The following is a 27,502-nucleotide window of genomic DNA, read 5'->3' as shown; positions in this document are numbered from 1 at the left end:
GGATTTAAAAAAAACATTTTACTATGCCTACCCTTGAAAACTGTCTGTTGCAAGAGCCAATGTGAAAATCTATCTAATCAATGTTAACTGCCTTCAGCAGTTATAAAGCACTTACCAGTGTGTTACTGTAGCCTAGGTCTGAACACAGAAGGAAAAAACCCCCAACAATAAAGACTGTTGCAATAGAATATATTCATGTTACTGCTAAAACTACCCTTTGCTGTTCAGAATTTTCTGGTAAAATTAGGCTGGTAGTTTACATAAAGTTTTCTGTGTGTAAGGTAAAAGATGCAGATCAGTCTTAAAGCACACACACAGTTATAGTCTGACATACAGCATCTCTCTAATATTGTTACTGATGCTCATTTATGTGGTTGTGCCTCCTTGAACTGATGTAAAAAACCCCAGAAACCTCCACTTATAAAGGCTTGCATAGCCAGAGGTAGGAAGCAGAGTATTTTCCTTCTCAGGTGCATTTAGGTTAGTCTGCATTACACATGAGAAGAAGCAGTGCTTTCAATTAGTGTATTTGCTAATACATTTGTATTTTTAAAGTCCCAGGATTTGGCACTCCCTGGATAGCTGGCCAGTCTAGTCAACCTATAGCTGCATAAGGAAAACATACTAAAATGATCAAAGTGCTTCAGTGTGGTGCTATGAATGATATAGATACTTGCAGCAGTCAGCATGAATTAGATCTAGTTGACAATAGCATTAGCAAATATAGGGGAAATTCATTTAACGCCACAGGACAAGACGGTAGCTCAGTTACAAGAATAGAGAAGTAACTTCAGTGAAAAGTGACTTTAGTCACTGTGAAAGTTGTGAAGGTTTGTACACCTTTGGGAATAGCAGGTCGTGAGTACCAGCCATGGTGAAGGCTAGTTTTTAGGTGCCAAGTGCATTTGAACAAAACCAAGAATTAGGTATTTTTTTCCTACTGAGCATTGTATCTGAGAATCCGTAGGGTTGCTTGGGGACAGGACCCAGAGGATGAGGCCCTCTGAGAGACACTGTAGGAGACCACATAGCATGGCTGGAACCACCCCACAGACCCACATGACTTCTTTCCTGGAATGTGTCCTCTCTCCTGTGGAATAGGAAAGTTGTGCAATTTGTAAAATTGCATATATCAGTGATTGAAATATTTTGGTAGCTTAGTACATTTAGTCTCCAATAACCAATTGTCATTTGGTCTTAAACCTTGACAATACTGCAAAAAAGAGTGCCATGGTGCACTTCTGTAACAACTGATAAAAAGTTACTTTCTACATATTTTTAATCCAACCTATTTATGAGATCTGTTGATGTAACTGCTTATCTTGTCATCCAACATTGAAGATAACACCTGTAAGATTCAAAGCAGGAATAGAAATCTTTATAGATTCTGCAGGGTGGTCTAAAAATTTGATAGATAACCTAGTTTTGATAGGCTTTCAGAGCTATTTCCATTTTGCCCACATAAGTTTTAAAAACTCTGTTACTTTCATTCCTTTAAAATTCTTTAAGACTCTTGTAAAAGGAAAGATTTTTAGAAATATGGTGAAATGTGAATTAGTAAGAGGACTGCAATAGAACATACAATTAAAATTCTAATTTAGAAACTTATTCCCTGGCATACTAGATGGCAATAACTTAACCTCATTAATCTTCCTGATTTATCTCCAGCAGAAAAATATACTATGTTGATAGGATTTTATGATCCTTTTTTATAGAAAGGACCCTCTGGGTACAATAGACACACTTGCACTGTAACTAATATGCAGGACATATTATTTTTAACTTCTGGGTAAAAGGAAATAAAGTTGGTCTCAAGCAGTGCTTATTTCCTCTTATGAAAATAAATGTTCTGCTTTTGGAGGATTTAACAAATACTTTTCATGTACAGCCTGTGGGATTTTCTTATCTCCCCATTCTTTTCCCATGTTTTCTTTTCCACACAGCACGTAATTAAAAGTTTTGTTCACAACTATCATATCTTGTATATTTTCAAGAAGAGAGTGAACTTGAGCAACACTTGTGACCGTAACGTCTGTAAACATGAAGTGAATGAATACAGGCTACTCTGAATACCAACTAGTTCTGTGCTTTGATAGGAAACCTCTTTTGGGGAACTACAGGAAGACATTGATCACCACAGAGGCACTATCCATCCTTTTGTGAACAAAATTATCTGCTTCATTATTCAGTAACTCTGTCATCTCCCTGTGTTGTTCCAAAGGCTCTAATTACACGTCAGTTGTACACACGAGTGGTGCAGTCATTTATTTCTTAATGGGAATTCCTACTTACCAAGATGCAGGTATTTTTCACTACAAGGATGGTGTTGCACTGGAACAGAGAAGTTGTGGATGCCTCAACCCTTGAAGTGTTCAAGGCCAGGTTGGATGGGGCTCTGAGTAACTAGTGAAAGGTCTCCCTGTCCATGGCAGGAGGGATGGGACTAGATTATCTTTAAGGTCTCTTCCAGCCCAAACCATTCTGTGATTCCATGATTTACACAAAAGGGGGAGGACTCAAAGTTACATACAGTGCTTTGAATGTGTAGGTAAGATAAATTCTAGATTGGTTTTTTTATACCATCTTTGAAAGGCTAACATGTAAATACCTCAAATGACTCAGATGGAAGGAAAATATTCAGTCTGATCACTATGACATGGTTTGAATGAGGCCAAAGGGGAGAGGTATCTTAAGATATTGTGTGACACCAGAGACACCAGCTGTGAGCTAATGCTGGTAGCCAAGGTACCATTTCAATCATTTACTAGTTTACTACTACTACTACTACCACTACTACTACTAATGTTACTGTTATTATTGATCATGATTATGGTGATAATGTGCCCCTTTTGCCCCCACCTTTGAAAACTTGCCTCACTTTCCTGTATTAGAGGATGTGTTATCCAAAGTAGCTCTTGGCTGCCAAATTATCAGTGTAAATGACTCCTTTTTCCAATGTCACAGTGCAACTTGTGCTGCTTTTTTGTTGCAGTTGTTTTACAAGTAACCACAAGGACAGGCCCCTGGAACTTCCAGACTGAGCAAGCTGCAATGTTGCTGTTAAGGGTGCCACAGGCTTTGATTATTTGCATCAGGGATCTGCACTGTTTGCTAAGACTCCTTGAGTCTTCCTGTTGAGTAAGCATTGCAGAAGAAAGGAAATAACATCCCTGTTTTACCCTAGTAGCAGTTTCCTCTTCTTTCCTCCTTGGCTGCAACACAGTTTCTCATCTCCTTTCCCTCTGTTTGGAGTTACATCTACATAAGGATATCTGTATGCTTGTGCATTGCTACTCTATCAGAATTTGGAAAACCATGGAGTTGTCTCCTCTTGTTTTTTGTTTCCAATTTTTATTCAAGAAATTCTTTTTTCAGTCCCTTTCTGCCAAGCAAAGCATTCCTTCCACAATACTACTTAAAACTCAGAAGTATATCACCCCTAGATTTTCTCTGTTGCACTCAGAATGTTAGCAGGCAGATGGATTCTAAAAACTGTTTTTAGGTACCTTAGAGCTTTGAGAATATTATTTGGAATCTTTTTGTGCACTTTAAGTTTTAATTCAAAAAACTAACAGAAGATTTAAATATTTTTTCCTGAGTCTAGCCCATTTTTCCTCCTAAAGATTAGCACTTTGATATTTGATTTACTTTACAAATAATAAAAGCTTGCCCCAGAGAATGGTTTCAAAGAGTAATGAAATGTTATTAAAGCAAAGCATAAAAATACAATGTGCTATGAAAGAAGTAGGCAAGAACTACAGATTTGTTCTTTATACAGTAAAGAGAAGAGTTTGCAATTGGTTTAAAATATAACGAAAAAAGAAAACAAAAGGAAGGAAGAGGAAATTAAAACGAAAAATTGAGAGAGCGAGAGAGAGAGAGGGAAGAGAAGTAGAAAATACAAAAAAATTTAGTCATTCTAAGAAATAATCTGTATTTAGCTGAAGTGGTAAGCTTTGTGCTGTAGTCATTACAATTTTCTCTGTTCACTCATGTTTTACACAGTGATTGATGAGTGCTGCTTCACTCATTGCCTGCATATGTTACAAAATGCACAAAACAAGGCTTAAGGCTTCCAAGAAACTCCTTCTGAAGTAAGTGGGAAATACTTACTTTCCATGGCAAAATACTTACTTTCCATGACTTGATTGACATTGTAAACCTGTGACATTATTCTTTCAGCAACTATATTATTTGAAGAGGTACTATTTATTTAACAGCTGTGCACTTCTGCTTACTGAAGATTATTTCTAATGAAAGGTGATCAGCATTAAACTGGTGGACACATACACTGATAAGAAAGGTGACTTCTGACACATTTCTAACTAATCCAGTAATATTTTGATCTGATTTAATTTGAATACATCACTGTAATTGAGACAGTGCTCTGAGCTCAGAATTCACAAGAACTGCCTGACTCTAAATTATCAGCTCACCCAAGCACAGAAAACCTGATACGATCTTCAAATCCCCCGTAAAGACAAGTTGTTTGTGATTTAGAACCACACAATTTGGAAAAACCTTGAATGTAATAAAATTCCCTGAAGCAACAAAAAATGGCATGTGGAAAAACGAAACAAAAGCAAACAAATGTTGAATTTGAAAAGTGAACAAACCCCTCCCCTATCTTCATCCAAGTTGTAATGTACACACAGCTGATCTAACCTTTCAGAAGTGATAAAACACCCCTCAGATTTGGCTCACTAAGTGAGCCTCAAGGGTTTTCATGAGTGTATCTAGGCTGCTCTAGTTAATATAATTTGAATAGAAGATAAAGAAACAAAGCTCACATAATAAGATTTTAATTCTGCTACAGGGCGACACTGACATCACATTCAACTACAAGATAAAAGCCAGAGTACACTAGCGTGCACAGATGGAACACAAATATTTTGCACACTGTTGTTTTTCCCAGTGTGTATAACAGAGTACTTTTCAAAGGAAGTAAGAGAAGTAGTGTGGAAAATATCCCTCTTTTAAATTTAGAAAGACAGCATAATTCAGGGAACAAAGGAACAAAGAATTTATTTGGCGCGCCAGGTCCTTCTCTCACCGAGTTTTTTGGGGAGAAAGACCCTGTGGGTGTACAACTTATACATTTTATAGTTTTCCAAAATCCCACCCTTTTCAGATAAGTTCTAATGTATTCCTTTTTACCTAAAAAGGTTTCTTCTCTCTGAAAAGGGGCTTTCCCTTTATCCCATTTGGCTGCAAGACATTCCCTGTCAAAAGTGATGGATCTTCCTTTGTTCTTAGCCCAAAGAGAAAACAAACCTTGTGTACAAAATGGCCCTAAAAGATTTAATTTTTAAGAATTTTCTCATTTCCCTTATCCCGCCGAAAGAGACCCTGATACCCAAGTTCAGGTCTTGGAACTTGGATATCTTACAACTTCACGATACGTCTATTATTAAAAAAAAGTATTTTTATTTCTCATAGTAGGGTATGCTAAAATAGATAAGGGTCTACTTCCAGTGCCCTTTCAAAAAAAGGACAGCACTTCATTGTGCTGGTTCATTACATTTTTTGATCTTCACAAGAAACTTTGGTGCCTCAATGTCTGCTTTGCTTGTTTGCAAATAACACTATTTGCTAGCATATATGAAGTCAATTAGTCATTCCTCTGGGTTTGACTTTTAGCCCAGTATTTTCCTTGTTCTAAAGAAAATGATCTCCTATCTAAAGCTGCATGTCTACTTATCACTTTTCCTGGCTAGTATCCAGTCCCTGAGCCTATTATTTGCTACACTGTTCTGCTTGGGGGAGAGCAGTAATGTATGACAGTAGAGCCACTGAGTACTTCCACAGCAACAGGAGCTCCTGCTACTCCACTATTCAAAACTCCTGGCTCCAGTTTTTAAAGTTATGTTTCCTTTTCCCAGACACCCCTCTGCAGGCTCTCACTCTATAATTGCTTCCTGTCAATAATCTTCCCTTTGGACAACTGCACACTTACTGGGAAGGAGTGGGTGGGTAAAAACTTTAAAAAAAAATTGGTGTTGGTCCTAGATGATTTCCCATCTCTCTGAAAAACCATTGAAAGAACAATACTGAGTATTTAAGAGCAAAGAAAGATAATCAGCATAAAAACAGTAGAGGTAGTAATGGGATTGACAATTATGACAAGTATTGCTGTCAATTGTTAACCTAATTATTTTTAGTTTGCTCACTGTATACTGACAGCCAGCAGCAATTCAATACAGCTCCAAGACTACTTGTTAGAACAGAGTGTCTGCTTAGGCACACTAGCAAAGAGCAGCAGCTTACCAATCTGAATTGCCTTATTTTGATGTTTGAAATGTATATACAGCACTTTCTCATTCAGAGAGGCATCCCTGCAGCAGTTTATCAACCAAGCTTAAAACCAGACAGTTTATTTGAGTATATAATGTATGGAATCAAGGCTCCTCAAATGACCTAGGCTCAGCTAATGGGTCATGTGTAGACGAAGTACTCTGTGGAAGCTAATAATGAGGGACAGGCAAAAGGAGTTTCTGTCCCTAAATGCTGCCATTTGAAGACCACTTCTGCATCATTAATCTAACATCAGATATGTAGTACTAAGATTTTCCCAACAGAAAAATACAATACACAAGTGACAGCTTCACTACGGCATGTACAGGAGCTTATCAATGGACATTCAGACTGTCCAGCTCCCTTTCCCTGTAATCAGCTAGTATATTCCTGATGCCTGAGAACGAAATCTTCAAAGAGCCTTGAGAAATCTTCTGAACTTGTACTGACCTTGTGCAATACAATGGAGATCTCTGGATATCGAAGTGAAAATGTCTCTTCCTTTTTATATCACTCACACAGCTACACTCAGAGAATATATGCTGCAAGTGAAGTAAGTATTGGACTAACTAAAAGAAAAAAAACCATCTCCATCCATAGTGACGGAAATGGGAATTTGAGTGTCATCAGTTACCTACTGGGCAGAACTGCAACACAGATGTCTCTTCTACTCTAATTTCGTGGTGTTTTACAATCACTGTGTACAAGTAACAGTACAGTTTAGTAAAACAATGACCCAAATGTAATACTCACAGAGAACAGACTCTGGTAAAAAAAGGAAAGAAAAGTGCTATTGTTTGACAGATTAGTCTTTATTCTAAAGGACAACATGGTGAGGACACGAAGGTGAGTTGTTTATGAGTAAGGGAGCTAACTTAAAAGTTATGAAGTCTACGTTAACACAAGTGGACTATGAAATAAGAAACTTAACAAATAAAAGGTTAGTTACAAAGGAAAAAATGGTGTAAAATACTGTTTATACTCACAGCTTTAAGAACAGAAAAGGAGTAATCATAGTACTGCACTTAGATCACACCCATGACATTATTCTGTGGATTTTTTCCTGGTGTACAGCATCCTTGTGAACATGTCACCTAGATACTCCTTTGTTCAGATTCTGATTGTGCTGAGTATCAAAACAATTCTTCAGTAATGAAGACTGAGGTTTAACGACTTAATGTATAATTCTGGTTTTTGCAATCTGCTTCTTCATTTTCTCTTTTGGATTAACTGAGCAAAATACAGCAATTTATCAGCTCTCTGTGGACATTTCAAGATTTATATACATTGCAGCTCTACATTTTTATTCCTTTCATTAGAACACTGCACTGAAGCTAGATTAATTGAGGCAAGCCAACACTGTAAAAGCTCTGTTGAATAGCAGCAGATGCCTTTATTCTCTGCATCTCTCTATAAAACAAAACTTTTAAAAATTTGAATCACTATATAAATATTTCCCTTACAAGACAATACAAAGATTCCAGGCATCTGTCTCTCATTAAGCCAATTACTAGTTGTTTAAAATAATCCAATAAAGTCCATATTTATTATGTTTCTTATTAAAAGTATTTTTAAACTCTATGTGCCAAATGCTGCAAATGGAACAAGATAAAATGATGAAGAGTGAGCTAGATGGACAAGAGTGACTTGACAATGAAATGTTCCAGTCCTGACATTTGGTGGAAGTTCTAACTTTGAGAAACACCCACTTAAATAACAAGGGGAGGCTTACTGCTACGAGACTTGGAGATGTCAGCTCAGTAGGGACCAGAGCAGGAGTACAAGGGGGGACATATATTAAGGAGTAAACAGCTGGAGTGTTAGGGAGGTCAGCTGGAGTGTTCAAGAAATTCCTTAGTGACCTGGATGATAGGGCAGAGCGCACTCTCACCAACCACAGAATCATTTAGGTTGGGAAAGACCCTTAAGATCATTGAGTCCAACCATTAACCCAGCACTGCCGAGTCCACCACTAAACTGTGTCCCTAAGTGTCATGACTACCCTTTTAAATACCTGGCAACTTCACCTCTTCCCTGGGCAGCTCGCTCCAATGCTCAACAACCCTTTTGGTGAAGAAATTTTTCCTGATACCCAACCTAAACCTCCCCTGGCACAACTTAAGGCTGTTTCCTCTTGTCCTGTTACTTGTTATCTGGGAGAAGAGATCAGCCCCCACCTTGCCACAACCTCCTTTCAGGTAGTTGTAGAGAGCATCCATGCAAAATGTCCACAAATGTCCAAGAAATATCCATTGCTAATAACAATTTAGTTTGCATGAGGACCCTTTTACTGTCTGTAAAGTACCTGGATTTAGTGCAAATCTGTCAACATAACGTGGTGGTCCCATGTCCCACTCTGGTTTCTTACCTTGCCCTAAGTCAGCCTCTGTAAGTTGAATTTTAGTTCCATAAAAATATATTTAAAAGTGTATCTGAGACAACATCCCAAAAAAGTATGGTTTGCTTTTTTCATATTAGGTAGCTGAATTTGAAAGTTACCGTTCTCTATAACTTCATTGTAGTCATAACTGCTGGCAACTAAACTTGTCCTATCAGTTAAAATACAAATACTTGTTATGATACCAGGAAAAACCTGAATTCTAGCATAAACCCAGGTAATTTTTCTGTTTTTCATTAGAAGATGATGAAACTTTTCCAGGTGTGGGCAGAACTGCATGGTGAATGGAGTACTTCACTGCTTTATGCACATGCATTTCATGTGCACGGAGGTTTTTAAAATGTGGTGTGTATTAGCAACACCAAAATAGTACTTTCTGTAGTGTATTTTTTTTTCCTTTTTCTGCATGAAAATAGAGAGGGGAGCAACTTTTTTCATTTTTTTTATATTATTGCACTACTAAGCTTGAGCGCTACAACACAGTGCTCTTCCACACTAAAACAGTCATATGGGTAGCACTATGCAAATATTTCATTACACCAAAAAAATCACTTACAGACTAGTCAGGTTTCCAGGGACTCTGGCACTTGCTAAACAGCAAATCAGGGGAAAGAGGACACACAAAAACACGGCCTGTTCCTCCCTCAATCCCAGAAGCACAGAATCACTACCCTAGTATAACTCCTTTCCACAGCTGTTTCCACACCCTGACCTCCACAGTCAGGACATCTTCTCTGCTGTTTCTCTGGAGGAAAAAGGAGATTACTTATAGCTGAAAGAAGTAAAGCAGGAATGTAGTCCACCTCCTGCCCCTCACTTTCCCTGGTGTTGGGAAGGAGGACCCCCATCCACTGTACTGCTTGCTATGCTCAGAAGAAGGAGGTGGCAGTGGCCTTAGAAAAGGAATATTTTAAAAAGATTCAATCAGATCCCCTATAAGATATTCAAGGCAATTCCACTGTTGTGCACTTTAGCTAAAAGTTATGTCAAAAGGAAAGACATTTGCTTCCTTACTAGGCTGTCCTTCTATCTCAGCAAAGATCAAATATTGACTGATGGCATGATTACAGTGTTTTTAAAAAATGCCACCAAAAAATCACAAACACATAATCCCAGTAACAAGAAATAAAAAGCAATCCACAAAACAGTTAAACTTCAGAGAAGCCCTACATGCTGCAGATAGCATGGTTTTTTTAGCTTTCTTTGTGTGCCAGACACACATATGCTTAGTAAATATCAGTAAAATAAACAAAAATGCTATGCAAAAAACTGACAAATGGAGGGAAAATATGTCAATCTGAAACCAGATCTACAATTAAACACATAAAAACCATGAGCAATTTATGTGGTTTTTCTTGGATTCAAACATTTTTGTATGTTTGTTATGTACTGTTGGTTCTATAGACTTGATTCACAATGTAACTATCAAAATGCAAAATTCAAGCTGGTGATGTTGTAAAAGAAGAGACAATTAAAAAGTCACTGGTAAAACTGAAGTGTGTACAAAAATACCAGAAAAGCATCAAGACACCAAATTTGTTTAGATTTGAAATGTTTTTCTCAGTGCAAAACCAAAACAAATGCTTTGGTGTGGTTTGGAAGCTTAACCTGCTTAATTTCAAAATTCATACAACTGTATCCCTTTTGCTCCCCAAAACACAAGAAGTGGTTTACTGCTCACACTAGGAGTTTAATTCCACTACCTCAATGTACTGTAAATAATACAACTCTCTTGAAAGGGTCTAATTAATGGAAACAAGGTTCTTTGTAGAATAAAGCACTACTCAGAATAAAAGCTAAAGGATTAGGTTTTAGCATAACAACTACACGCACTTTGAATAAAAATATTTTGCAACCGGATTTCTTTTTTTCTCTTTCCCTTTAGAGCATCATTAACCTGCAGCCCCAGTCCACAGCAGTCCTATAGTCCAACAAGCAAGACAGTGGGCCAAGAAAACAGCAACTAAAGTAAAAGAACTAAAAACCACTGAGAATGCTAGCTGACCTAAAGAATAATTTTTGTTCTTTATAAACTGATGTTAGTTCTATAAAACTGACTACCAGTATGGGGGAAAAAAAAGAATTACCATTTCACATCACATTGTTTGCTTTGTATATACAGGAGCATTGATTTATTTTCTTCCTCTATATGTGTGTTAACAGCCATACTGGGTCAAAACAGAGGTCCATACAACCGATCAGTTTTTCTACACCAGAACTAGTAGTAGATGTTGACAAAAAAGTATGAAGAACAGAGCAAACAGAGAGTGAATCTTTCCCCAGCATACCCTTTTAGCTTCTAGCAATCAGTGGTTTTCCTGAGCAACGTCTTCCTCAGCCAGAGACTGCACACAGTCATTGTGTTTAATAATGAATTTGTCTAGCCCATTTTTTAACCCATTTATAATTCTGGTTTCACAGCATCTTGAGGCAATGAGTTCCACGATGTAATTATGTGCTGTGTGAAAAATATTTCCTTTTGTTCACGTCAAACCTGCTGCTTAATAGCTTTGCTGGGTGCTCCCGATTCCCTGTAATATAAGGAATAATAAATAATTGCTGTTAGCGTGGCAGAAGTAACACTGATCTCTGGCACAGCTCAGAATTTCCTAGTGGGATATTACAGCAGCCAGGAATGAGTGATATTTCATTACCCTGGAAAGCAGGCAGAGACTTGGTACTGGAGCTGATAAAAGGTATCAGCTGTGTCACTTTAAGGATTTCCTTATATAATCTTTACAGAGTTTCTGTAAAGTTTATGCCAACCTTAGAGAAGCTGTGTACAGCAGCATTACGCAGAGCATAAAACCTGGAGCTGAAGTATGAATGGGTGAATGAGCAAGACTACAAACTGAAAATGCAGTTTTACTGTAGTTTTTTTGTCCAACTTGACCAGAGACACCACCAACAAATAGAAACAGCCAAAGATAAAAATTAAGGCTAAGTGAACAAAAGCTCAGCCTAATGCAGTGGACAATGTTCTGAAATACTCTTCAAGCTAAGAATACAATAAAGTGTTCTGGCAATGACTAATGGTTGACAGTACATGGAAGAGCAATACAGGGATCACAAAAGGCTGAAGAACTGTTGCACACAGTCTATCTGAAGATTAAAAAGTATGTGTCTCGACAGTCACGCTTAGGTTCAGAGGATCTCGGAAGGATGTGAAAAATCTAGAAAGAGCTTTACACTACAAGCTTTTCTCCATCTATTTAAGTTTCCTCTGTGCTTTCCTACCTATTCGTATGGGGTTGGAGGTGGCTGCTTTTACTGTTCTTTCATGAGCAGAGGACACAGGATCTGACCTATCTTTCTAACATTCGTTATGTCATACTGGAAGTTTGTTGTTTGTCCATTCTTCTTGTAAGGAAAAGCACAGAGATTGCTCATGTGAAGGTATTTACTGTTAACAATGTGAATTATAATACCATCTCACATTAAAACTCTAAGCTCTGTGATACAGCCAAGTATTTAAGCATCAAAGGCAAAGAACTCCTGTTGTTTTCTCCCAGACTAATAACAAACTAAAACTTTATGCTTACTTCAGGAACCAATACTGCACTGCATGGGAGCCTCCACCACCCCAGAGCAAGCTGCAGGAGACATTCTATTCAGAAGAGACTGTTGTCGCTGTATGCATAGCACAGAGACAAAAATCTACAATTTCACTAAAAAGAGCTTATTGCCCCTTTACTGCAGGCTCCCTTTGTTAGCTGAAGGCAGCCACAGCTATATCTGCTTCTGAACAGCCCAAGCCTGTGCATCAGGGAAGGTCCTCACTTCTTTTTATTCCCTTTGGTGTGTGGTGTAGGAGCAGAGACAGCCTGTCTCTTAGAGACTCAGACATCTCTTGTAGATATAAGAGCTTCTTTTCTGTTATATATTAAGAATAGTTATTATTGAACAGGCAAGCACCTTAAAGCTAAATGAGTAATAACTAAGCTCAGCTGATTTTAACTTTAGAGAAACATATGCCACTTATTTTTTCAACAGACCAAAGCAGAGCACTGTCAGTCATGATTATTTTTAAGATGTTAAGGGGAAGAAACCTCATCATTTTTGTGTACAGATATTCAAGCTTCATCACCATTACATGAAAATGTCTAAACTATCATGTGTCTTATGTCCCTGGTGCTGCTTCCATTTATGTGAATGGTAAAATGTAAAATAAGAAAGAACGTATATTAAAAGCAGCTTCAAAACAATCCCTTAAATCCCTTTAAAACCGACTTGACTTAAAAACATGCTTAAGGTCTTCCCTGCCTTGGCCTCCAAATTGTGTTGTAAACCTAAACCTTTCAGCTCTTGTGTGTGGATTTACGTTGAGTGACTCCAGTCTGTTGTTTCTGTCTTGTGAAGAAGTTGTCAATATTATGACTTTTCATCAGTCTTGAACTGAGCTGCAGTAACTCCAATAATTTTACATGGTTGATGCTGCCATCATGTAATTTCTGAAATCCTGACACTCACTAACAGTATTTCACAAGTCCGAAAAGCCAGCCTGCTTTTCCTTCTTCTCACCTCCTTTGTTGCTTTGTTTCCGTGGGTTGTCCAGACTTCCCATCAGCTTTGGCCTGGAGGCCAATTTTCTCCCCATAGTTATCCTGCTAGTCTTTGCCTGAGCAAGATGCCTGCATTTTCTCATGGCTGCTTGGCAGGATATGTCCTCTACACCTCTTAGATGACTTGCTGAGGACTCAGGGCAACTTAACTGCTAATTAATAGGACAGATACAAAGCCAAGCAGTTAGAAGACATCACGGCCTCACAATAGAGCAGGCAGTGGCATGACTGAGATCCTGTGTGAAGGGTATCTGGGGAGCAGATATCACACTGAGGCAGAGGCAATGGCAGGAAACCAGCAAGAGAGAATAGAAGCTTGCCAGCCCTCTTGTCATCCCAGTGATGACCTGGCAGATTTTCAGTGAACTTAACACTTCCCACAGACTCTTTTGGGCCCATCAAATCAGAATGTTGTAACAAAAAGAAATCATTCCTGCTAGAAAATGATGATCATCTGTTCCACTGACAGGACAATTACTAAAGTACTACAGAAAACATGTAAGAAGTCGTCTTGAAATCTTGTATTCCAGTTAGAAAACTTCTTAAAAGGTACACTGAGCCACAGGCTACATGAGAATACAAATTTTCAGTTCCTGAAAAATTTATAATATTTAAAATTTATTACTTTAACTTATTTAAAACAAATACATTATAGTAAATATTGTGTATTTTATGTATTCTGTAGATAAACTGATGCTAAATGTAAACCCAATAGCTAAATTATGCTAATTTGATTTGAAAAGGGTTCCTCTCACTTTACAAACCGCTAGGAATAATGCTCTGGTCACAAGACCAGCATTGAATTAAAATGCCTAATTATTTGTAGTGAATAAATGCAACCTATAGAAAACACATAGGGTGCATATATAATTAATAATAGATTATAATTGCATTTAGCATCATTTGCATAATTTAAAATGGAATAACTACATGACTGATTTTTTATGTCTTTTTAAAGGGCACTAATAAAATATGAAGAAGGTAAGGAGGCTTATATGAGTAGAAAGTAATGAATAATATCTTGAACATTAAAGCACAATATATTATTCTGTGCACATAAATTGGACCAATTCATTTTTTCAGGTGCAATGGGAAAAGTACAGTACATCAGCAGTTTTTAAAAGTAAATAATACGTTAACTGAAGAAGGGATTACAGATTCTGATCAAATATTCAATGTCTTATTTGAATAATTAATAAGTCAGGCTGGTGCAAATATGCAGCATATAGCCTGCAATGTTTCAAAAACTTCTTTCTTTCAAATCATACCTGTCACTAGCATTTAGAATGTTTAACCTATTACCCTACTGCCGTGAGCATTAAAGCCATTCTTGCAGATTTCCCTCTGGAAACTCACATTATGACCAAAATGAAGTTCAGTGGCCCCATTTAGTTTCCCGCTGTGGTTTTCCAATAGCCCATAATGATGCATAGATTGGCTAAATATGAAACTAAACCCTAATTTCAATAGGTACAGAGAGAGCACAGATTTCATACTAGCAAAAACATAGTAGCAAGATCGGTCAGAAGAAGTGACTTGACTAACAGACAACCAGAGTCAATTTATACTCTGAGAAGTCTGCTCAGTACAGTTTGACTGTTTCTCAACCTGTGGCTGCCAAAGGGGATGAACACAAGAAAAGCTGGAGAATAATGGTGCAACAGATTCCACATGCTAAAATAGCGATGTGTCCATGTTGATTATTGAAAGAATAAGAATATACTGCTGTGTACATCCAAACATGAGGAAGCAGCAAGATGGAAAAGGTTAATTCTTCTCATTAAAATTATATAACCCCTGTGTTAATTACTTGCACTTATCAGATGTGGATACAGAATTTCCAAAGATCTGCTTAGTACCAAGTTGAGAACAACCACTGAAACTTGGAAGCTATGTCTTTTATTGCTCCAATTTTACATTGCACATGCCCACAAATCTTTCCAGAATAAATTGAGAAAGATTTTACAATGTCTTTAGAGAATAAAGATACTAATGATCGAGTCATAGGTCAGGAAAAAGGGGAGCAAGATTAAAATAAGTTTTGAAAGCTTGCTGTGGTGGCTGGACCCAAGAGGGGAAACAACTTCCTAAAGTAAATTGAAACTTTATTACCATGGGATAATTAAGGGCCAGAGGAATATCCACAGAACTGCATGCAACAGTTAAAATGATTCCATTTTAAATGCTTAAGCAGACGCACTTGTTAAGGATCAGGAATAATCAAGAGGTGCTTATTATGCTTTAAATTACTTTTAGGTTTTCAATCCAGCTATACTGAAATATGAAACGAATGTCTGCTAAATATCTGTACATGGAAAAGACTCCCAGGGCATCTTCAGGACGATGAGAAATGACAGCACATTTTTTATTCCTGATATATTTTGTACTCATTAGTATGTTTGCCACTGCATGCACCAGGACTACCAGACTCAGTAGATGCAGAGAATGACTGAAATAGCTGACAGAGTTTCTACATAAAAACAACCTGCACTTGGTTTATCCATTCAATTGATTAGCTTAAGAATCTATATCTCATGACTTTTGAGTGGGCCAACATTGTCCTGAGTGGATCGACACCACCAGAGTCTATTTTAACTGCTTAGAGGGATACAATGGTCATGAAAAACACACTTAAAAGCTACCAGGCTTTCCTCAGGACACAGTTTAAACTTCACATCCAAGACTGAGACTGGTAGACTTATATGAAGAAAAACATTGGGCTGAATTAGTCATCCTTGTTCTTTTTAGGCATCCTTGCTGCCTAAGATCCATAGACAGTTCAGATTGTTTAGGCTACTGAGAAGAAGAAAACAAGTTCGTACCCAAGTAAATCATAGACTGATCACTACCAAAAATAGCTGAATCACAGTATGAGCAAACAGCTGCCTATACCCCACTGAGAATAATCCTAAGGATACTGGAAGCGTTCTAGTCCTATACACTTCTGCAATTTTACTATTCAAACAGATAAAAGCATAAAGCCTTTCTAATGAAGCCATGACCTGTCTAAATCTATTTCCTGTGATAAGAATAAATTCTAATTAAACCTGCTTAAACAAAACAAATTAGAGAGTTGTTTCTGCATATACATGCACTTCTATTTAAATTGTTGGAGAGTGCATTTAGGAAGACTGGGAAAGGGAAACAGTGTGATTTAGAAAATCCTGGGACACCTTGACCACTAGGCAGCTAACCACACTGTGGCACAAGGCAGTGTCATGTGAATGATATTAAGCACTGTGACAGCACTTCTCATACATTGGAAATCTGTTAAGAAGAGAAATTCAGGGCTATTAAGGATAGGTTTAGAATTGCATAAAACTTGCTGACACACCAACAGCCATTCAACAAACTAAGTGTCCCTCCTCTGAACCAAAAAAAGTCCCAAATAAATTCCCATTAACTGTCATACAGTTAAAATTGTGGACAACTGATTCTTGCTGATCAACAATGGGAAGTCACCCATTCTTCTCTGAGACTTATTAAAGAATTAAATGGATATTGCATGCACTGGGAAGCTGTGTCACTAACATCGGTTGTTTACTAGTAAATGTAGTTTCAGGTTTGGGATTACTTTATTTCAACAACCTGGTATTGATCTGGAGTACCTCAGGATGTCCAAACCAAAACATGCTTTGTGGATATGGCAGTTGCTCATTTTTACTATTTCTTTCAACCTCCCTAGATATGATCTCCTCAATGCCAAGTCTTCCAGTGTCCAAGAGTCTGGGATAATCCCAAGCAGGAAAAAATTACCTGGGATTGCTGGAAGGCTGTTGTAGATCCCAGAGCAATCTGAAGAAACTGGATATGTCCTCCTTTGATAACGGAGGAATATCTACCTCACATAAAAGACCTTCATATCCCCATCAGTTGGAGTTACCCTCCATTCAGAGAATACTGACAAAGTAACATATGACTATAAATCAAATCAGTGCAACTTTCCAGTATTAAAGATTGACGATTCAACTGGGCATTTGGGTTCCCAGCTCCATCTAAACAGATGAAACTTGTTCTGAGCCCCATCTAAACAGATGAAACTTAAGAAATAATAATAGTGATGATCTCTATAGTTGAATATTTCTAACAATTTTCCACATAGCTTTTATGACAATAGAGAAACCATTACCTGCTCTTGGTTCTTGAGGACACAGATGCTGTCCTTCCTGTACTTACAACTGTGGACTAATGACCCCATTCCCACCCAATGTTTCAGAGTCTTTCTGTTTTCTGTGTAATTTGTGTCTTGTGGGATAGGAAATAACCTGCATTGATTGTGGTATTGACTGTCTCAGCTGGTGTTGCAGAATATCAAAATCAGAGAAAAAGGTGTGATAAAAATGTACAGGTTGGAAGCGAGGAAGGTTAGTTGCAGTCATGAGGAATATGCAGGAAAAAACAGCACCAGCTGGGTCCTATCAGTAGCTATATTAACATAACATAAAAAAATACCTATTTTTTCTACTATTTTCAAGATTTCAAAACACGGCCCCTGAAGCACAGGGCTCAGAAGTGTCATGTGGCAGCAAATTTGTGTTCCAGTTGAAACCAAAAAGAAAGAAAAGATGCGACTGGAGACTGGGTTTGAGTGACAGGATTCTAGTCTGCTATGGTTTTGCATGACAGCAGAAAATGGAAATTATATCATACTTCTTTCCTAAGTCAGACATCAATCTAACAGTGGTCCGGAGAAAACAAAACCTTAAGTAAGCACCTATGGGGCAAACTTCCTCCATAAAAAATCTCTGGCTTGCCTGCAGTACTTTCTGTTCCCCAAAACAAGGATCTGTATTTCTCCTGATTTTAGAGAGGTTTTTTTGCCCTATTTTGCTTCTTAAAACCATTTTGTATTCACCCCAGATGTTCCACTGGCCGGTGAAAAACTTGGTTTCTTTTGACTATTACACATCCACCTTAGCATATCTACATTACCATAACTTCTGAAGCTCCATTTCAATGAATATACTGCTGTGAAGACAGAATTTCTTTCATACCTCCACTTATTCTCAACACTCACCTCCAAATACTCTTTGAATTATCCATTTTTTATGATCACCTTTGACCACAATCCCCCAAAGTAAAACTGAACAATGACCATGGCCAGATAAACTATTTTTAAATAGTTCTACAAATCTATAATAGGTGCTAAGAAGTCCTAAACTGAAACGAATTCTTTAACACACATTAGATAATACATTTCATGTTCCTGACCTTGAGAGGCACTCTGAGCCTGTATTAATCTATTTAACTGCGATGATTATGACATTAATACAATTACGTTGGTGCAAGACATCAAAATGGAGACCATACAGCACAAAAGGGACAAAATGAGTGCAGTTTTATCTTGACTGCATATAACTTTACTGTATTAGAAACACTACTTGTTTAATGATATGTGTAATATAATTTCCTGACTGAAACAGTTAACTGCCAGAAAACTTGAGAAAGGATGTGTTTCACAGAAGGAGAAGGAAGACAAGAGAGACAGTGGAGGGAAGGCCCTAAAGATAAAGCCACATGGAGAAACCTTTTTATTAAACCCTGATATTGACCCAGTCCTGTTAGTGACAGTAAGTGAGGCTGATCTGAGCAGGATACCCTTTGCAAATCCTTGATTTTCAAAGAAACCTCTTGTTTTGAGATAATGGAAGCTCAGAACTCCCTGTCATGGAACATAATGTGAAATTGATTTTGCAAGGCTCTATCTACACAAAGTTGCACTGGTTTAATTAAAGGTGTGGTTTAAAATCAATTCTGTTAAACCAGTCCGAGCTCCTGTGTGGACACTCTGAAATCGATTTGAAACTGTCTTATGTCAACTAGCTTTAATTTGGCAAAGAACCAATTTACACTGAGGAGGCACTGATTTAAGTTCATCCAAAAATAGGGTTAAAAATAAAACATATCTGAAATTATAAGATTTTGTTGAATTTCTCTGTTTCTGCCCTAGCTATGCCAAGCTATGCTGGCCTCTAGTAGCATAGTCCATGTGTTTAGGAAGGAGATTGGATTCTACGGATTTCTGGCCTTTTGACAGACACACGTTCTTGAGAAAGAATACAGTGTAAAGCACTGTGATAACATGGGAGTCTAAAACCAAAAGGTGAAAAGTGTAAGGAAGAAGAAGTGACAGATTGTGAAGATCATTTTTCTCTTCTTTTCTATGTATTTTCTTTCTTTAATGCAGAAAAAAGATGAGCAATAAGCCTTCTTCATGGTCAGTAAAAGCTTTCCCATGTTGTAGTATTGGGGAACAGCTTAAATAACCCACAATTAGAGTAGGGGTGCACGGGAAATCAGGTCAACATTATCCTGTAAGTCTAAAACTGCTGGAACTGAGCTGAAATCTCTCCTTTCTTATGGCTCTGGCAGGAGATAGAAAGGATTTTAAAGATCCACTGCAGACTAGTTGTGTGGAAATTTCCCCAAGTTCAAGAATTTCTGTGCAATCCCAATCATTCACATTCCACTAGGCTGCAAATGAAGGCCTGCATTTGAGTCCACAACTTACAGAAATGCATCCACATTTTTTCGACACCTGAGAAACTCAAGAGAAGCAGGCAGTGAACTTGTTTCTGGTGTGCTGCTAAGGACACGTCTGCATTTGCTCTGGTTCTACAGGCAGAGTAGGCACAAGATGGGATGCTGCACCACTCCAGCCAAGAGGCGGGGCTTGATCCTGCTTGAGGGAACAAAAGACTTCGCACATGCCATCGCAGAAACAGGGTCAGTCTGCGCAATGTTTTCCTGCTGATACTCAACCAAAGTCTTTTCAGTGATGAGCAAAAGCATCTCTGCTCCTCCCAGAAGGAGAACAAAAGGGCACAATCCTGCAAAGCAGGATGTTCCTTCAAACCCCCATGCACTGGGAGCAACAGACACTCAGTATCCCAAGTAAATCCTACTGCAGAATTGAGCATTAAGTACCAGCCTGCCGCTGCTTAAAGATGATTTTTCAACCTTTATCTTTTGTGCCAGTTATTTTACACCAAAAACTTGTACATGACACCAATAGGACTTAAAAACTACATACGTGTGCTTAGAGGGTGAACTATAGCCTAATTATTGAGAATAGTGGCCCTAATTATTAGGTTTTATTTTAAAGTACTTAAAACTATGCATGACAGTAAGTGCTCTATATCCTTGCAGTCCTCTGAAGTGTTCCTAATGGGTAATGTGCTACTTTACTTTCTCTTGAGTTCAACAGATGTATTTTCAGAGTGAATCCTGGGTGAATTCCTCCTGAATCAAACTCTCTCCCTGGTGAGACTATATAATCCTGTTGTCTTGTTAGAGCAAAAACCATCTATGAGACTTCATTCAAAACAAATCCCCTGTCAAACTATTTCTTCCTTTTCATTTGGACATTTATCCTCCTGATAATATATAAGCAAAAAATTCTTTTGTTGTCCAGTTCAAATTTGTAAAGAGGACAGAATCAGTCTGACAGCAGTGTAAACAAAGAGATTTGCAATCTTAGCAGTGCTAGAATATATTGGGCAGTTGTTCATTGCATATGGAGGAAAACCAGCAGTACAGTACTATTTCAATGGGAAAAACCCCCTCAAAGATATGGCTACTTATAGTTTATTCTGATTATAAAAATTTCCATATATAAAGAGGACTTTTTCAGATGCAGTTGCACTATTTCAAGTTCCCCTTCCCTGCCACTAATAACAAACTGCACCCTAATGTCTTGCATCTACTGGTAATTAGTCACGACTACACCTACTGTTTGTAATGGGATGCCATTCATCACCTTGGTAGGCTCAGAATTAAGTGATTTTCCTGGAAATTGTTTCTCAGCAGCATCATTTGATCCGCTGTAGTTAAAAAGCTATGTTATTGGTTGCACTATAAATTCCATTTTACAGTCTTCATTTTTTTTTTGTAAATTAATTGTAGTTTTCCTCTAGGCTTAATGCTGGTATAAAAGGTTTTGGCTGATGAGCAAGTCTTTTCCAAAGACAAGAATTTTCAATTCTATCATTTTTAAATAACAGTGGCATAAAAAACCTCACAGGAAGAAACTTGTTTAAGTCAGCTACACAAATGAAAGTTGACAAGTGATTAGCTCCTTCTGGGAATGAATTGTTATCTATGTTTTAGGGGAAAAAATGTCTTCAGTGACTTTGGAAGTGGCCTGAAGCATGAGTTTTGGAAATCTAATTCTACAAATACCAGTTTAAACAATTACGTATTTAAGCAATTCTTATATCATGAAGTTGGCATGACAAAGCGTGAAGTTAAAAAAAAGCCATCTCTTGTAAAATGCAAGCAGTATGCACATTTGTAAAAACTCAGCAATGTACAAGTAATTGTGTTAGTCGTTTTGAAGGACCTGCAATGTGAATATATTAGTTCCTACCTTTGAACCTCTAGAGCAGTGCATACCCATGTATGCCCAAAGAGAAATTGTCTCTTGCCCAACAGGATGGAAGTAATTTAAATGACTTTTGCTGTTTGTCGTCCCCCCTCTCTTTCCATCACATAAAAAAAACGAGATTTTTTTTTTTTAACTGGTTTATACTTTGAGAAGACAGAATTAAAAGTGAATCTGCATCATTCTCCTTCTTGCTGGCTATGTCAGAGTCACATCACAGTATCACCCATTTATACTCTCTGATTTCTTACATTCTAGTTTCCATGGAAAAGAAACTTAGGGCTGTATACTGGGGTAGGACATGCAGTGTAATTTGGACAGGTTCCTCAGCTGGACAAATAGAAACTAACACATACAGAGGCTGACACAGGCTTTGTCAGGTGTAGCCTGCTCCCAGAAACAGGGGAGTGAACTGCTGGTGATCAGTGTTTGCTTTGTGGAGCACACAGCAGGGAACAAGTGTTTTTTTAATTCTAATCACACCATCTTGGGTCATAGTCCACATCAAGTATTAGAAGTCAACAGAGTATTTCAAAGGTGACAGCTTCAAGTCTGCCTACAGATCAGACCCCACAAGTTCTTATGCATCTTCCTACCTGATCAATCAGAATTATCTCAAAAATTCTTATACATTCTTTGACAATTTTGACAATTTATAGTCCAAACCTGACAATCAATCTTATGTACCTTTCCCCTGTGAAGTAATATATTTGTGCTACTTTGTTTTGTGGGTCCAAATCCACTGCATTGTAATCTGCAAGGAATTACTTGCTGTAGACATCTTATCAACCCATATTAGTGTTTCTGTATGTGAGAATCATTCGCTATAGATTCACTAGAATAAACTACTTAAAAGCTGAGCTAAAAGGCAGAGAAAAGTGGGCAAAAGACATTTATTGTTATCCCCTACCAATTAAAATATTTGACCTAAGCAGATTTTTAAAGGGTCTCAAATCCTCCCTCACATTAGGCAAGAAATGCAAGTTGATAAGTCTCTGCTCATTCAAATATATGATCTGGATGAGGAATGATGCATTCTTGAAACTCTTTAGCAAGGCTGAATTTTTGAAATCAGGCATAATATTACCCTTAATTTTTGGCACCAGAACAAGTTTTGTTAGTTTTTTGCTTTTTTCACTTCGCAAAGTGACTCATCTCACAAGGAAGTCAGGATCCACAGTGCAGTATGCTGAATTCCTATAGTATTTGCTAGGATGTAGTGGTCATGACATTTAAAACAATGATGATGACAGGGCGGAATAGGTTAATCTAGCATGAAATGAAGAAACAGAACTTGAATTAAAAAAAAAAAGGAAAAAAACCAGACTATAAATTCATATGAAAAATAATGAGGATTAGAGAGAGCCTCCAGCTAGTCCAAAATGGTTCAAACACCACAAAACAAATTTTATAGCCCTATGGGACTCTCTAAAGATTTTTGCACTTCCTCTCCATGATGAATACTGTTATCCCAAGAAATACTGCTTGTCGAACTTGATTTCTAAGCTAATATATTGTTACAGGGTAACTGCAATTAGACAATCTGCTATACAGAATGTTGAAAAAAAGCTTCATTCTTCAGTAGTAAAAGGAAAATATGAGAAGTTCTCGGACAACGCTACTGGACCTGTTTTTTTGAATACGCAGTTTCATGAAATTAGAATTAAACAGAGATTTCCAAGGAAGGTCGTTACGTCTCACTCCTCATCCTGGCTGGCTACAACCAGAAAATTTGCTCATTGTAGAGGTGATCCTTTACATTCAGTATGTTCCCTCACACAAGAAGCTGGTTCACTTGGTTGAGCAATTATTTTTCCTGTTCTGTGGTACAGGTAGCAGACAGACATAGCCAACAGTGCAGAAGACAAAAAAAATCAGTTCATTAGATCTGACACTTACTTCATACTCCTCTTTAAATCCGTAGCCTTCTGCACACTTCATCTGGGTGATGTGCTGTAGCAAGTCAGCCACACGGATGGCTGGATGGAGCTGTCCGGTCTGGTAGGGCACATCCACTGGATCTCTCTTCTTGTAGGTATGGGATTGGACCAGGCTGCTTGTGTCACTGACCATTGTATGGGTTTCATCTAGAAAAAGAGTATCTCACAATGTACTGGCTCATTTTCACTTATTAAAAGAAACAGAAACTATACAGATTTCTAGAGGAGTGGCAGAAATCTGACACCATCAGCATTGCTTCTGTCTGTGAGGGCTACACCAGAAGAACAGTAAATCCATGGAGTAGTTTGCACAGGGAAATTGTAAGACCGATTGGAAAGATGCAAAGTCCATAGTTCTACAATGGAAGCATTGCAGAGCAGTCCAAACTCTAATATTGCTTTAAATATCACTAGCTGATTACATTTGAAAATGGGCATTTGGTTTTAAACTGCAGAGAAGTTTCATTCTGAAACTTCAACAAGCTCCATGGAATGAAATAGGACTTGTATTCTTCAGAGATTACTGAAGTGCTATGTCTTACACTGCAAATTTAGAGCAAATGTTTGGAGTGAGCAAAATAAAAAGACACAAAAAATGGCTTATGGTTTCATCAAGCTAGGACTGCAATGGAAATGTAGATCTGAAAACAACATTTGGAGACACACTACAAGAGGACAAATGCAAAGGATCATCTGATAAGGAAAAATGTCTTGACTGACTACTGAACATGCTTTAGGACCACGGTATATCATGAGCCACCACACTAGGCATGGAATGTTATATGTCAACTGACATGCAAGCCAGCAAACAGGAGACCCCCGTGGGCTGGTTAAAATTTTTATGAGACACATACTCTCCCAACCCTCCACATTTCTTGCATGGGGCAAATGGGCAACTTACCATTGATTGGCACTTTTAAGAAGATACATATCAGGAGAAAAAAAGAGGAGGAGAAAAAGGAAACAGGGCATAAGCAACAGTACTACATTAATAATTACAGGTAATTTTATGTTTGTAATTTAGTCTTTACAGAATGATTACCTAAATGAGTCAGATTCTGATCCCAGTTTCACAGTATAAATTAGATTTACTGAAACCAAGGTATCTTACTGTGAGTCAATTCACACAGATGGAACTGAGATCAAAACCTACACTTAGCAGTAAACAGATAGATGTGCACTATACCTAAGGAAGCAATACAGCTTTCTTCCTGCTTAGATGGAATTCTAAAAAATTTTTCAGACTTGACAAAAGAAAAAACCCCAACCCAAATTCTGTGGTCCAAGTATCATCATAAATATTTTATCTGTTTACCCAAATAATATTTTATATATATTAGAGTTTTGAATTTTAAACAAAATTTAAATGCGGTGCTTTGACTTAATCAAGCTACTCCTCACTGGCTACAGACTAAATAAAAATACGAAATCTGTATAATGTTCATAAAATATGGTATTTATCAAAAAATGTTACTTTCTAAAATAAGCTGTATAAAAGGGAAGCATTAGAATAATACGTCCACATTCATAAGTTAGATATATTACAGCAGAAAGTTCCACAAATACTCTGTATGAAAAGGTCCCAGATTCTCATGTACAACCCAAAAATACTAACACACCTTGTTAAAGGTGAGATTCTGGTTTTGGTTATACAACTGAAAATTGATGATAAAGCCAGAAAGCTCAAGGAATCATATTTCAAGGATGATTTGAAGTTTTCTTTATTCCCACTAAGACACATAAAATCTGGTCCTCAGTCAATATGAACTGAGCATTTACAGCTAAACCAAAAATAGCAGAGAAAAATTTATGGGTACGTGTATGGGCATTTCACTCCCTTTTCTGCCAGTCTGCTAACCTGATCTAACACAGAGGAAAGGGATTTACCTTTTAGTAATAAAATTTTACAACATACTTGTAAAGTGATATAAAATTGTACTGCAAAGCACCTCAGGATGCATGGCATGAAGCGTGGTATACAAGTGTAGGTACAGTATGTTGCTGCTGAAATGGCACCTGAAAACTACAAGGTGGCTAAGACACAAAAGACAAAAAAAGTGTAGAAAGTTGATCATGATTTTTTGGGTTGCTTATTTAAATTTCAGAAACAAGTAAGAAAACTTGGGGATTGACTTTTTTTTTGCAAACTGCAAAATTTTTTGCAGCCCAGACTGTTAGTAACTAAGATGAAGGCAAAGTTATCAGATAGCAGGGTCTTGTACTATGAAAGCAGCAGTTTAATACTTATTAATCTCTTTCCTGTGAGCTTCCTAGTTTTAGAGTAATTTTCCTCTCTCCATTTTTTAATCTATCTTCATTATTACTATTTTTCTCTTTTTGGGAGTTATCTTTTAAGTTGTTCTAAATAAAGTTCTTTCAGTCCTTGATCTATATGGTACATTAGGAGCCACATATATTTTTACTTTGCCTCAGTACTGCAGCATGAGCTTTTCAGGCTATGAGGTTTTCTAAGGGTGAGCTTCTCCAGATGAAGTGTTCATATGCAATGGAAAGTTTGTTCAGTTTAAATACTCCTATAGCTGCATTCTCCACTTACTCATTCCCATAGAGGTGTACAACACTTGTTAAATAATATACTTATTTACTAGTTAGATGAACTCCCAACATGGAAAGTATCTGGAAATGCAGATCTGGGCTGAGACTCATTTCATTTTCCAATTTTAGAAATATGCACATCACCGATACTAGATAAACATGACCTACAGTCATGCTCAGACACTATAAACTTGGCCACTATTATGCAAACTTGTTTGGTTTGTTTTTTTCTTTTTTTTTTTTAATTTCAGGGTTTCGCTTAGGTTATTAGGCCAATAATGAAAGTTTTCCTCCAAATAGAAGAAACTTTCCTCATCTGAAACTAAGTAGCCAGACTGTTGTCTTTTGCATCATTTAAAGAGCTCATCACTAATTACCAGTTCCTAATTCACGTAAATAGTCCAAAGATCTTGTTGTACATAAATTTGGAAACAGTAAGTGTTTTGTGTGGCTTTTCCAGCAAATTTTGAAAACTGAACTCAGCCATTCACCACATGTGTAAGCCTTCCCAGGAGGTCACACTGAAAAGTTCATTTAGTTCTAACTACAGGCTCAACCCTGCAGTTTAACACAACTTCTTTTGACATTGGAAGACAGCAAGAGCCAATATTAGTTGCAATTAAAACCCAGCATACTATATTCCCCTACCAATTCAAGCATAGCTAATTTGATTTACCTCAGATAAAACATTATTCTATTCAGACAGTCATAAACACATATTGGTAGAGAGATCTGATCTGAATTGAGTACCCTTCTTAAAATGGTGTGATATTTTTCACATGTAAGGTTACAAAAATATTTCTTTTATGCAGTGAAATAACTGGAGCAGTTTCTGAGATGAGTAAGCACAGGTTTGCTGTAGTAGACCATAAAATGCACGTCTAACTAATTAAAAATTTTACAGACTTAGTAAAATCAGAGAATTTATTTTTCCCAGTGTGTGTTTGCCTGATATCTGAATTACTTGTTTAGAGATTATTTCTTGTGGGGAAAAAACCTACCATAATTTCACCATTGCTATTATACAGAAAAGGATCACAAAAACAATCAGAGAAACCATTAACTAAAACTTAATAATACAGAAAGGAAATCTCAAAGTTTTTCTCCTGATAATAGTACTTTTCTCCTTCCCCACCCACAAGGTCAGAAAGAACATCTACTGGATGAAGCGTTGAATGAATGCTAAAGCACACAAAAAAAAAATCTAACATCTCAGGCAGTTAAAAGGCACCGCAAATTTCATTTGCATGCAGATTATTACATTGTTACAGTCACTACCATTACCTTCTCCCAGATTTACATAATGTATAAAACTAGCAAAGTTCCTTCTCAAAGTTATCACAGTGAAATGCACTGCACAAGATCACCT

The 27,502-nt window shown here is 37.4% G+C and overlaps 1 protein-coding gene across 6 annotated transcripts in view; it reads right to left on the bottom strand.

The window, feature by feature from the left end:
* PTPRM (protein tyrosine phosphatase receptor type M) overlaps positions 1-27,502 on the bottom strand; it is a 351,616-nt gene that overhangs the window by 65,679 nt on the left and 258,435 nt on the right. For 4 of the 6 annotated variants that reach the window (XM_029959310.1, XM_029959312.1, XM_029959313.1 and 1 more), the window contains one exon: positions 23,537-23,724. In XM_029959310.1, coding sequence (XP_029815170.1) covers positions 23,537-23,724 — 188 coding nt within the window. Of the gene's footprint in view, positions 1-23,536; positions 23,725-24,478; positions 24,491-27,502 lie in introns of all 6 variants that reach the window. The other 2 variants (XM_029959314.1, XM_029959311.1) reach the window with 1 other exon arrangement.

This window comes from Manacus vitellinus, unplaced genomic scaffold (genome assembly GCF_001715985.3).
Source record: "Manacus vitellinus isolate BGI_N305 unplaced genomic scaffold, ASM171598v3 scaffold_1_pilon, whole genome shotgun sequence".
In the NCBI taxonomy this organism is placed as follows: domain Eukaryota; kingdom Metazoa; phylum Chordata; class Aves; order Passeriformes; family Pipridae; genus Manacus; species Manacus vitellinus.
Note: the sequence above shows the minus strand (reverse complement) of the source record. Positions and strands in the feature narration are given on the sequence as shown.